The sequence below is a fragment of the Camellia sinensis genome, chromosome 4 (assembly GCF_055761805.1).
Source record: "Camellia sinensis isolate YWXY chromosome 4, ASM5576180v1, whole genome shotgun sequence".
NCBI lineage: Eukaryota > Viridiplantae > Streptophyta > Magnoliopsida > Ericales > Theaceae > Camellia > Camellia sinensis.
In genome coordinates, this window is record NC_138964.1 from 157,446,102 (window position 1) to 157,460,401 (window position 14,300).

Sequence of the window (14,300 nt, forward strand, 5' to 3'; positions counted from 1 at the left end):
GAACTCATCTTCTTTCTGTTTCTGCTTGATCTCATCAACAATTGCCGGTTCGGCTGTAATAGCGGCTATCAATCCGCCCTGTTCACATACCACCACTTCAATTTCAGACTTTTCAAAGTCTTGCAAAATCTCCCTTTGTTCAGTAAGCAAACAAGCCATACTCCCTGTTGATTTTCTGCTCAAGGCATCCGCCACTGTATTAGCTTTCCCGGGATGATACTGAATCTCCAGATCATAGTCTTTTATCAGCTCTAGCCATCTTCTCTGACGCATATTCAACTCTTTCTGCGTGAAGAAGTATTTCAGGCTCTTATGATCCGTGTAGACTTCACACTTTGCCCCATACAAGTAATGCCGCCAGATTTTCAAAGCAAAAAAAACCGCGGCCAATTCTAGGTCATGTGTTGGATAATTCTTCTCATGTGGCTTCAACTGTCGGGAGGCGTAAGCAATAACCTTTCCGTTCTGCATTAACACACAACCCAAACCCTTATAAGATGCGTCACTGAAAATCACAAAATTTTCCGTACCTGAAGGTAGTGTCAAAATTGGTGCAGTGGTCAATCTTGTCTTCAATTCATGAAAGGCTGATTCTCTTTCACTATTCCACTCAAATGGTTGTCCTTTACGTGTCAATTGGGTAAGAGGCACGGCTAATTTCGAAAAGTCCTTTACAAACCTCCTGTAGTATCCTGCCAAACCCATGAAACTGCGAACTTCTGTCACATTAGTTGGTGTAGGCCAATTCACAATTGCTTCTATTTTCTGCGGGTCCACTGAAATTCCTTCCTTGTTGATCACATGCCCTAAGAAAACAACCTCATCCAACCAAAACTCACATTTCTTTAGTTTAGCAAATAATTTCCTTTCCCGAAGTATTTGTAAAACAGTCCTCAAATGATGTTCATGTTCAAGTCTATCTTTAGAGTATATCAAAATATCATCGATGAAGACTACAACAAACTCATCAAGGTAGGTTTTAAAAGTTCTATTCATTAGGTCCATAAATGCTGCCGAAGCATTAGTCACTCCAAATGGCATAACAAGAAACTCAAAATGACCATACCTCGTTCTGAATGCGGTTTTCTCAACATCCTCTGCTTTAACCTTCAGCTGATGATACCCGGATCTCAAATCAATCTTAGAAAACACCTGTGATCCCTGCAACTGGTCAAATAAGTCATCAATACGGGGTAAGGGATATTTGTTCTTTACCGTTACCTTGTTCAATTCCCGGTAATCAATACACAGGCGCAGAGTACCATCCTTCTTCTTTACAAATAACACTGGTGCACCCCAAGGCGAAGCGCTAGGCCGGATAAACCCTTTATCAAGAAGGTCTTGCAACTGTTCCTTTAATTCTTTCATTTCGGCAGTAGCCATTCTGTAGGGAGTTTTAGAAATAGGCTGGGTGCCTGGTACAGTCTCAATAGTAAACTCTATTTCTCTGTCTACCACTTCCCCTGGTAGTTCATTCGGAAACACGTCTGGAAATTCTCTAACAATAGGAATTTTATTCAATTCAACATTCACGGATTGTTCAGTCAATACATAACACAAATAACCCTGGCACCCCTTCCTGATCAATTTGCATGCTTTCATTGCAGATATCAAATATGGTGGAGGTACTACCCCATTTCCTACAAACACTATCTCTTTCTGTTCTGGGGGTCTAAACACAACCCTCTTTGTCACACAATCTATAGTGGCACAATATTTGGTCAACCAATCCATGCCCAAAATTACATCGAAGTGTCTAAAGTTTAAGGGCAACAAATCTACATATAGGGTAGCATCCTCAATATGCATATCACAAAACCGATATATATAGTCACATAACACAGATTCCCCCGATGGAGCAGACACACATAACAAATATGGCAACAATTCTAGGGGTCTTTTCAGTCTAGATGCAAATGCATATGTCACAAATGAGTGCGTCGATCCGGAATCAATTAATACAAAGGCATCCTGATTACATATTGAAATAGTACCTGAGACAACGGTATTGGCATTCCGCGTATCGCCCGGAACGAGTGCAAAAACTCTCCCTTGTCTCACTGTATCCCCAGTAGTAGCAGATCTCAAAGTGTTTCCCGGCTTTGGGATCGATGCAGTGGAGCTAGCAGCTACCTTCCCACTATTCTGATTACAATCTCGAGCTATATGCCCTTGTTTCCCACACTTAAAACAGGCTCCCGATGCACGGTAACAGACTCCACGGTGCCTTTTGCTACAAGTGTTGCACATGGGAGCCGTGTCTCGGGAAGAACTTGAGGTAGTTGAGGAGCCCGTGTTTTGCTTTTTCAGAAATTTCTTCTTCGAAAAGAAGCCTTGTCTTTTGTTGCCTCTCCATTCGGTTGTTGGCTTAGCTTGTCTAGCTATATTAGCCTCTGATATGATGGCCCGGTCAAGCACCCCGATGTAGGTTTCCAACTTCAGGACATTCACTCGCTCTAGGATGTCACTTCGGAGCCCACCTTCAAAATGCCTTGCCTTCTTATAATCAGTGTCAATTACGTGTGGTGCAAACCTGGCCAACTCAGTAAATTTGGCCTCATACTCAGCTACAGTCATACTGTCTTGTTTGAGTTCCATGAACTCTGCCACTTTCCTATCCCGGACACATTGCGGGAAGTACTTGTCATAGAAGATTTCCAAAAATTTCGCCCAATCAATATCTCTGTGGTTTTCCCTCATCAACATCCACCATCTTCTCGCTTCATCTTCTAGCATAAAGGTGGCTAGAAGCACTTTCTGTGTATCCGAGCACGGAAACACCTCAAACAGTTTTTCAATCCCAAGTACCCAAGCTTCGGCTTTTAAGGGATCTAGTCCACCATGGAACTGTGGTGGTTTCATTTTCTTGAATTCCTTGGTGAGAGCGATTATCCGATCATCATTTTGATTATCTGGCACAGGTGGTGCCGGAGGTGGAGGTGGCGGGTGTGGTTGCTGCCACTGTTGTTGCCACTCCTGTTGCTGTCTCAAAGCTTCTGCCATTTCCTGGATCAGCCTTTCCATTCTGTCCAGTCTGGCAGTAGAAGATTCCTCTAACTCATCACCTCTGGTCCTCACCATCTGATTAAACTTGCATTATATTTCATACAAAAGGTACACAAGTACGCATACACTAAGGAGCACATATTTCCAGATGATTTGCAATGCAAGTAGTTCACAACTTACGCATATAATTATTCATAACAAAACATTTAAGCATATAATCAATGCTTCCAAACTCGTACTTATCACATGAATGCATCCTAGATCTTATCTAGACGCTTATTGCTCTTTTGGACAAGTGTGTGAGTTATTAACTCGTGCTCTGATACCACTCTGTCATGACCCGAACCCGCCCCTATGGGTTAAGGACATAACCGGCCAGTAATCCTGGGATTACCTACGGCCTCAGACCAAAACAGACATATCTTGTCAGAGAAAAGGGGCCAAACGGAAGCAATAAATAAAAACTTTGTCCATAGAGCCGTGCTTATATGCACATAACAGACCACATTTAGTTACGTTAATAACCCACAGTTCAAAAGTACAGTTTCACAGAATTCATTACACACAGGATCATCCAAAACGAGTCAACCTATGACAGACCATTTACATAATTACATAAAGTCCCTACCGGCTAGACAAAACATAAATACATAGCTAAAGGCAAGGGTAGGTCTCAAGAGTGAGACGCAAGGCTGACTTCCTCAAAACTCGGATTTATCCTAGCAGACTTCACTGGGGCTGGGTTTGGACTTCCCTTGGCTCACCTACAGACACATGAATGAGCGTGAGCGATAGCCCAGTGAATAATATCAAATATAGCAGTTACATAACAATATGTAGAACAACATGCTCTAAACGGCCTTGGGCCCAATTCTTACTTCTATTTAACGAATATATATAACTATACGAAATTCAAAACAAGTAACTGTAGTTCTAAACATTCTGGCCTTCGGCCCATTCGGATTTCCATTCATAGCGAAACGGCCTTCGGCCCATTCACTTATGTCGAAACGGCCTTTGGCCCACTCTTTTATGTCAAAACGGCCTTTGGCCCACTCTTTCATACCAAAACGGCCTTTGGCCCACTCTTTCATACCAAAACGGCCTTTGGCCCACTCTTTCATACCAAAACGGCCTTTGGCCCACTCATTCATGTCAAAACGACCTTTGGTCCATTCATTTCCATCAAAACGACCTTTGGTCCATTCATTCTTATCGAAATGACCCTTGGTCCATTCATTTACATCAAAACGACCTTCGGTCCATTCGTTCTTATCAAACGACCTTCGGTCCATTTATACCAAAACGACCTTCGGTCCATTCCTATCAAAACGACCTTCGGTCCATTCATTTACTCCTGTCGGACTTTTGTCCACAATCCCAATTAACAACTTATAGAGTTTATAAGGGAATAACAATTGGACATTTGACAAGCTTTCAAATATTGATATTACTCACAGTGATCGGTTTGTGGATGCGCCCTTGAGCTTGATCCTACACATTTCATGAGTACAAAAGGGTCACTAACAGTTCAATCCGTTCTTTAATTCACATATTCCTCTTTAGGCTTTATTTTTATCTCAATAACTCATTTACAAGGTTTAACATATGCCTAAGAGTACTTACAAGTGAAAGAGAACGGAAAACGAAACACAGAACGCATAAACAAAATTTCAGAAAATAGGGTCCCCGCTCGAGCGTCGACTTATCCGCTCGAGCGGACCCTTAAGGCCTGCAAAAGTACTGGTTGCATGAAAATTACGCTCGAGCGTTAAATAGGGCGCTCGAGCGGAAGGCCTGTCTACAAAATTCCACGCTCGAGCGTGATATGCCCCGCTCGAGCGGACATCCAACTCTGCAAAAATGCTGGGAGCACGATTTTCCAGCTCGAGCGGCCATTACCCCGCTCGAGCGGACATCGAAATTCTGGAAAACCCAGAACTGTGTTCTTGAGTTCCAACATCGAATTCAAGGGCCCCAAATGCATAATTTCGGCTCAAACTTCATATATATGTGTACTAACATGATATAGACACTAAATTACCACTTATTGAAACTCAATTCCCATGAATCAATCACATGCAAACCCAACTTATACCAAACTTACTTCCAATACATTAAATTCATGCATTTAAGTTTCATATCTTCATCAATCATGCATGCATGTCAATTCTTGACTCCATTTCTATTCCAATCAATGCAAATGGTGTTCATTCTCATGGAACACAACAAAAACATGCTTGCATGTAGGATTTAACACTCATATACATGCTTGATTATGCAAAACCATGGTGATTCTATACATGCATGTGCATTTTAACTTCAATTCCATCAACTGGAGTACAACTCTTGTTCTTGATCACCAATTAACCTTTAATTCACAAAATCACAAGTTCAAACTCAAGAATTCATAAACAATCACTTACCTAGAAGCTCAATCTATGGTCAGTTCTTGAGTTGGACTTCAAATTCGTAGCCTTGGGCCAAAATTACACAACTTTCTCCCTCACTCTCTCTAACAGCCGACCTCCCCCCTTTCTTAGAGTTTGATCAGCCAAAAATGAAGGTATATGAGAGAATGAGGAGTGTAGTGCTCAAATACAAGAAGCCCCACTAGCCACATTTAAGATATTAAACAATTTGAGCCCAATGCCATTAAATAATTCAATTTAATCTGGCCCGAATAAATTTTTCGATTAAATTTCACCGTAGGCTCTAAAAATTATGCCAATCACAATGGCGTAATCAATTTCGGGTTCTATGGCCGATAAGGCCCTCAATTAAATTTCCAAAGCTGATTATTCAAACAGATATTCCTACGGTGAACAGATAAAACTTCAAAATCACATATATTCACATAATGGCACATAAAATCATGGTAAACACATAATCATACTCAGTTTAAGGACCAATTGGCATATTACGGAACAGGGGTATTACATCAGCCATCTCATCCCAGTTCCTTTTCACTTCATCTTGTAACTTTGCGTACCAATGGGAGGCCACACCCGACAGGGTTCGGCCGAATAATGAGAGCTTCTGTGGTCGTGTTAGGCCCATTGGCCGCAAGACGTCTGCGAACAGTCGGATATGGACCATGGGGTCGCTGGACCCATCGAAGCGGTCGATTTGTGGCATTTTGAACCTATCGGGGAGTGTTACGGCCTCCTCGGTATATCCATCTTCGATATCCGGCATAGCCTTGACCCCTTGGGATTTCTTGAAGAGCTTCTCCAGTTTGCTCAATTTTAGAGCTGTATGATCAACCTCGGCCTCGAAGGGAGAGTTCGGGTTATTGGATGTATGGACCTTGGACAGTTGTGGTGGAAGCGGGGGCGGAGCTGGCCCCGTTGGAAGACTCGTGTCCTCTTGTAAGTTTTGGACATGCGGCATGGCATTCTGGGCATTTGGTGGGACGTTCTGAACAGTAGGTGCCTGCTCAGGTAACAGAGCCCCTGCCGGAGGAGGGATTTGGTGTGAAGCAGATGCTGTATTCTGTTGTTGCAGTCTGGTAATCAGCTCAGCCTGCTGGGCCATGACTGCGGCCTGCTGTTTGGAGAATTCCGCTTGACGGGCGGCATCGTCATGCATTTGCTTCATACTCTCCTGCATCTGGCGCATTAAGGCCTCCATCCCTGTTGTATTTTGCTGCTCCATTCGACTGACTGGTATGTCTACTCTTATAGCACTAATCAGGACTTCACCTCTGTTGTCCTCTGACGGGGTAACCCACTGCTCTGACAACCTCTGTTCTGACACACTGCACCTTTTCGGCTTCCTTCTGGTAACAGGGGGTAGGGAATGGAACACCGGCTGTCCGTCGATTAGATCCTCAGATCGATGGAGTCGACGACCTCGTGTCCAATGTGCTTGGGGAATGCCTGCTGGGTTGGAAGCAATTGTGCTAAAACTGACCTAGCAAAAGATAAATAAAGCGAAAAGGAAATAAATAAACAGATAAACGGACAGCATAACATCTTAACATAAAATGCATGACATACAGTCGGGCATAACAACACACAGTTGATAAGCTGAATAACACACTGTCCTCAAACACTGATTATTATCCCTGTATCATTGTCCCCTAAAACAGAATCTGATACCCGCAGATAGCTGATTCTCAAATACTGGCTGATGCCCGTAGGCCTGATACCCATAATACCGAACTGATGCCCGCAGGCCTGATGCCGACAATACTGAACTGATGCCCGCAGGCCTGATACTCGAACTCATATACTGATCTGATGCCCGCAGGCTTGATACTGACAATACTGAACTGAAGCCCGCAGGCTTGATGCCCAAACTCATATACTGATACATGCATTCCTGTAGAGACGCACTCTAAAGCACATAACAGATAAGTGAGAGCCAAAACACCCCTATGTTGGGGTAGGGTTTCCCTGTCCTATTTTGTCAGGAGCTAGGGTTTCACTACGCACGCTGCGGTTTCAAACAACCTATAAACGGGTAAGCAACCTGTCCTAATTTGGAATGGTCACTATGGATCCGAATATGCACTAGGTCGAATGGTCAAAGAGGGTGCCCCGGTAAAACCGGGGTTTGTGTTCCCATACTGGCAGAGCCCACAACCGGTCAGCCTTATGGTCATGCCTTGACAAGACAAGCCTCCGGCAAACCGTTCAGGAATAGCAGATGGCAAACACGGTGTCCTAGGCGCACCAATGCAAATGCAATGCAAAGAAACACACAAGTGTAGTCAAAAACAGATATCACGAGTTCGAGTCAAGTTCTCTAAATCCCCAGCAGAGTCGCCAGAAACTGTAGACGTCCCCGAACGCCCCGGGAGGAACGAGCTCCCGTTCTGTTCATTTTGGGGTCACTACAGCTCAGGACTCTCAAATTTGTCACGGTTCTAAGTCTGAACCAAAGAGTCCAAATCCGGCAAATCGTTTTTGAGAAAACTGATTTTGAAAGAAGTGCCAAACATGGACTGCTTTGCCAGATACAGAGTCGCCACCTAAATATTTTATTTTGGGAAATTTAGGAAACCCTGACTCGGTGCCAAAAGGCCACGTGTCCGTCATCACCAAAGTTGCCTCGGCTCGGGAACTTGGGTACGATTGGGGAAGGTCACTTCGTGAGCACCCCCGCTCGCCCGGTCATAGACCGACCTCTACTAATCATGATATCAATTTTTGAAAACGTTGTGAGTTCTTATTCCGGTTATTAGCCTAGGTTACTATGTGATGCTCACAGCATATAAGTATAGACTGGATCGCCTGAATTGGAACGAAACATTTCATGTTTGTTTTTGAAAGAGGTTTTGCTACCCGCAGGTAGGCTTGAAACATTCGATTGATTTATTCCAATTCAGATAACCCAACCTTCACCCACAGGCATTCAGGCAGTTATATCACATAAGCAGATAGCCTCATGGTAAGCATGCTGTCATGGCATTCACTCACACGCATGCAAGGATGCTAAAGCATAAAACTTACCGGGTACTCCAAGCCAAAATAGAAACTCATTAGAAATCATGCATGAATCCTAAGTATACAGAAATGCCTAATGCAACACATGCAAAATGCAACTATAGTAGGCTCGGCTATTCTAAGATGGCATATGAAATGCTACGACTATTCATGTATTCAATTTGGAATTGAAAGTACAATGCAGTTAGTATGATGCGCCGAGCCCGGTGCATGCAATACAGATGAATGAATGCAAACATGCTGTCATACTGTATGCTAAATGAAATATGCCCTAATCTAACCATCATAAGCGGATAAATAAAAGGGAGAAAGACGTGGGGTTGGAAGACATACATCACACTCACGCACTTATTACAGTTGTGCCCTCACTCGGAGGGTCCGAATAAATATACAGTCCAAATATTACAGTCCCGAATAAAAGAATATTACAGTCCAAAATATTACAAAATCCTAATTAATTAATGAATTAGCTAAGAAAGCAAATAAAACTGGCGTGCAAGCCAGGGACTGCCTTGCTTCTGATGGATGATGTATGTCCGGATTGTCTTGCGCGGAAATCCACCGGAATGCCCTAATTAGCCTCTGTTTACACCTGTACTTGAAATGCGTGCCAAGCCCCGAAAAGTTGCTGATTCTTGGTTTTGCTGCAACAGAGAGCAGGAAAGGGGCATAGCAGTGTATTTTCACAAATATATGCATGCCTCGATCCTCGTGCCACCAATCACGCATACCGAGGCATGATGGCCGAGGAGTCGAAATGCACAACTCAATATAGAATGAATGCACATAAAAACATAACAAGACCTAACTCCATCATGGATAATCCGGAGTGTCGGTGACCGGGGAATTGAGACACATTCTGTCACTTGGAGTACGAAATGTACCTCGTTTCCCGTGCCCGGGCTAACTCCTATTCCGGACATGATGCAATATGCATGATATGCATGAAATGCAACTAAGATACAATCCTAACATACATAATGCTATGAAAATGAGATGCCTCGAAATGCGTGCACACGGGCACGCAAACCGAGAAAATGACAGAATGCAATCTAAGATACAACCTAGTATACACAATACTATGAAAATGAGATGCCTCGAAATGCATGCACACGGGCACGCAAATCGAGAAAATGACAGAATGCTATGAAAATGAGATGCCTTGAAATGCGTGCACACGGGCACGCAAACCGAGAAAATGACAGAATGCTATGAAAATGAGATGCCTCGAAATGCGTGCACACGAGCACGCAAACCGAGAAAATGACAGAATGCAATCTAAGATACAACCTAGTATGCACAATGCTATGGAATGACATGTCTCGAAATACGTGCACACGGGCACGCAAACCGAGGCAATGGTATATGCAATGCAAGTGACTAAAATAGCATGAAAAAGGCAACATGGACTTATACTAACATGAGAGAGCCTCAGCCACACTCACATAAGAAGCCGGTTGATGAAAATGAAGTGCCTCGAAATGCGTGCACACGGGCACGTAAACCGAGGCAATGGCATACGCAATGCAAATGACATGGAAATATGATATGGACTTATACTAACATGAGATAGCCTCAGCCACACTCACATAGGATGCCGGCGGATAAAAATGAAGTGCCTCAAAATGCGTGCACACGGGCACGCAAACCGAGGCAGTGGCAGAATGTGATGTAATGACATGAAAACATGATGTGGGCTTATACCAACATGAGTGAGCCTCAGCCACACTCACATAGGATGCCGGCGGATAAAAAAGAGGTGCCTCGAAATGCGTGCACGCGGGCACGCAAACCGAGGCAATGGCGGAATGCAATGAAATGGCATGGAAATATGATATGGGCTTATACCAACATGAGTGAGCCTCAGCCACACTCACATAGGATGCCGGCGGATGAAAATGAAGTGCCTCGAAATGCGTGCACACGGGCACGCAAACCGAGGCAATGGCGGAATGCAATGAAATGACATGAAAATGATATGCAATCATTCTAATGGAATTTCAGCAGTAAAATATGGGGGAAAACAGTCCCGAAATGAGGCGAAATGATATGAAATGCATGGAATTGTCCCGAAATGCGAATTTAGGCACCCGAAATGACCTATAGCTATGCTAAACATGCACAATATGGACATGCAATGCAAAGACAGAAGCTAGGTAGTCCCAAAAAAAGCACTTTCACAGTTATAAACATGGCCAAACAGCAAGCATAGGTATGGCAAAAATAGCATGCAAGAATAGGGGCCAAAAGAGGGGTAATGAAGCAAGTGATATAAGAAAAGCCCAAACTGAAAAATTTCCTTCTACAACACTGAAGAGGGACCAAAAATATGAATATTTACAGTATATGGAAGCCTCAAAATCAGTATACAAATATGCTAAAAAAAGGGCACAAGATTGAGGCTCAAAAGGTGCTATAACATGAAGTGTACAAAATAGTCACCAAACAGAAAAAAAATGTTAATTAAACATGAAGTATAGGCCAAAATAAGGCCACTTTCAGTTCGGACCAAGGTCCAAAAACAGAAGCAAAGGGGGCTGCCGATTTATGCAAAAAAGGGGCCAAATAAGGGATATAACTACAAGTGACACATGGAGGCACCAAACAATGTTGAGCCCTTCTTCAATGTTGAAGAGGGGCTCAAAATAAGCCTAATATCAGTTTACAACATGCTCGAAAACAAATTGCTCATGGGCCAAAAATAGCATGCAAGATTGTGACATATAAGAGGATCAATGAAGCAAGTGTGTCATGGAGGGCTCAAACAGGGTTGAGCCCTTAATGAAAAGTGAAGATGAGCTCAAAAGAGGGCCCTTTTCAGTTAGGGCCGGAGCTTGAAACAAAAAGCATAGGGGGCTTACCAATGGATCAAGAGAAAGGGTCAAAGTGAAGAAAAGGTTACTCACCCTTGAAGACTAAGACTTTTGTTGCTTCTTGGACCAATTTGCAGCTTCTTTTGCCTTTGAGAAACCTTCCTTGTTGCTGGAAATGAGGTGGTGGTGGTAGAGCTTGGTGGTGTAGAAGGAATGGTGCTTAAGGACTTGGAAGTTTTTTAGGAATTGAGAAGGATAAAGATGGAGTTGTGTATGGAGGCTTGAAGAAGAATTTTTCTAACCCCAACATAGGATATATCTTGCTTGCTATATAGGCCAATAAGGGGGTATAAAGGTGGGGGAAAAGGAGACAAACTTTCCCCCACAAAATATCCTCCGGATAAAGATCTTTTCTGGGGGATAAAGCCCCACAGCTGTAAAGTGCACAGTGTAAAGAGCTCGGCCGGCCCATTACTTTTGCTCCAGGTGGCCGGCCGGCCACACCCCCTAGCCGGCCGGCTAGGGGTCAAAAAGGTCAATCAGATTTTCTGGCCGGCCACCAACTGATGGTATCCTCCTATGTGTGTACAACACAACCCTGTGGTTAAAAGTCCAAGAAAGTGGGTCCAGGGGGTTCAACATTAGCTCTGAAAGAGGGGGTCAAAAGGGTCAAATTGAATTACTGGCCGGCCACCAACTTTTAGGGTCCTCCCATGTGTGTACATCACAAATATGTGGTTCAAAGTTTGAGAAAATGGGTCCAAGGGGTTCAACATTAGCCCGGAAGGAGGGGGTCAAAAGGGTCAGGTAGCATTAATGGCCGGCCACCAACTTTTAGGGTCCTCCCATGTGTGTACATCACAAATATGTGGTTCAAAGTTTGAGAAAATGGGTCCAAGGGGTTCAACATTAGCCCGGAAGTGCGAAAAACGGGCGCCGGAGGGCGTCGGAGGATGTATGACTGGCTGCTGCAACAATTGCTGGCCTCCCACCCTTCAGTGACCTTCCTAGTGATAAAACAGAGGTACCTGCCAAAAATGAACGAAAACCGTTGCAAAACGAATGCTCGGGGACCAAAACGCGCGGTTCGAGGTCCCGAAAATGGGCTGTTAAGTACCGAAAGTGGCATTCGGCCACGAAGTGGGTTTCTCAGACCCCAGTGTCCCTCAAAAGGGAGAAAATAAGATGTATGCCAAAAATTAGAACAAACGGAGATGGTTAGGCGGTCCCGAACCGAGGCACACGGCCAACGGTCCTGAAAAACCGGAAACCGGACTCCGAAATGGGCAAAATGGCCTACGGCCACCAAATGTAGCCTACGGACATTGAGAGATGGTCTACGGGACCTCTCCCTTCCCTCAGGAAAAGAAACAGAGAAAACCGAGTCTGGTTCGCAAACCGAGACAAGGCACAGAAGAGGGTTTGGAAGTCCGGAGGCAGGGCTCACGGCCGCAACTCTGAAACTTCTGAACGAGCACATTATGCAACATCACCAAGCGCTCAATTGGTGACGTCTGAGTCTTAAGGTCGGTCAAAAATGGGGTGTCTACAATATAAAAAATAAAACATTTAGTAATAAACTTGTCATAAATAAAAAAAGAGAATAATAAATTTGTAATTACCAAAAAGTATAAAAAAAATTTGGAAATTGTAGAATATATAAAAAATAATACATTTAGTAATAAACTTATAATAATAATAAAAAAATTCATAAAAAAGGGAATAATAAATTTGTAATAATTAAAAGTATTTGGTAAAATTTGGAAATTGTAGAATATATAAAAAATAATACATTAATAAACTTGTAATAATAAAAAAAAATCGTAAAAAAGAGAATAATAAATTTGTAATAATTAAAAGTATTTGGTAAAATTTGGAAATTGTAGAATATATAAAAAAAGGAGTAAAATTTGTTGCAAACGTGTGCTGGCAGTTACGTCTTAGAACACTGTTCACGTACTAAAGGGCAGAACCGCAATTTTCAGTAAAAGATAAGGGTATTTTCGTCATTTTGCAGTGATTTGACACTTGTAAAAAATATTAAACTAAAAATCCAAAAAGTCAGTTTTTTACCAACTTTCCAAATCACATTCAAAAAAGCCAAAAAACTTGGTAAAAAGTCAAAAACCAGCTTTTTACCAACTTCCCAAAACAAGCCATAATCTTATTTCAAAAATTAATATAAGAATTCAATGTAAAACACAATGTTGAAATGAAAAATGTACATCCTATATTGGCTTATTGCATGATTTCTGATTATGGCTCCCCAACTTATCACATCTCCCACACCTTATTTGTTTCAGTTTCTCATCCCTTAATGGAATTCTATTCTTTTTCGGCCTTCCGGGTGGTCTTTTCACAGTTGGCGGGTATATAGTGAAGTCCGTGAGATCAAAAGGCGGCTTTTCCACCGATGGTATTGAGAATGTGGCACCCGAATAGGCTGCACGATATGTCTCTACATGAAAGTAATGTTCCACATAATCATTGAGATTGTAGTAGCTCTTTTGAATAGCAATCACAACATGGTCACATGGGAATCCGTTGATTTGCCATTTGAAGTAAGAACATGTACGCTTTGCAATATCAACTGTAACAGATGGTATTGAATGAATTTCAAACACATCTTCATTGGCTTTGCTAACGTGCCAAGACCTGCTGTCGTTGAACGAATCCATAAGCATTGTTTCGAATGTAGGACAAACAAGCTCATTCCATTTGTTTGCTTGGTTACGCCATGCAGACATTTGTCGTATCAACTGCGTACGACTTGTGTCCACCATTTGAGTGATAAGAAGATTGCGTGCTTTTTTAATCTAATTATTAAATGACTCCACCGCATTAGATGTCATCTCCTCATAACGTATGCCCCTTGCACAACATCACAAATATTATACAATACGAAATTTAATTTCTTCGAAACTGAATATGAAATTTTACATTGCCACAAAACATAATTGAAACTTCACATCGCTACCATTCTAAACTTGACAAATGGAATACATTAGGAAACTACTATTACCTGAAG

At 42.7% G+C, this 14,300-nt stretch overlaps 1 protein-coding gene across 1 annotated transcript; it reads right to left on the reverse strand.

Moving 5' to 3' along the window:
- Positions 1 to 13,500: 13,500 nt before the first annotated feature.
- LOC145824160 (uncharacterized) lies at positions 13,501 to 14,019 on the reverse strand. The gene has a single exon (XM_082923770.1). It carries the CDS (start codon positions 14,017 to 14,019, stop codon positions 13,501 to 13,503), a length of 519 nt encoding a protein of 172 aa, XP_082779896.1.
- Between the last annotated feature and the right edge of the window lie 281 nt (positions 14,020 to 14,300).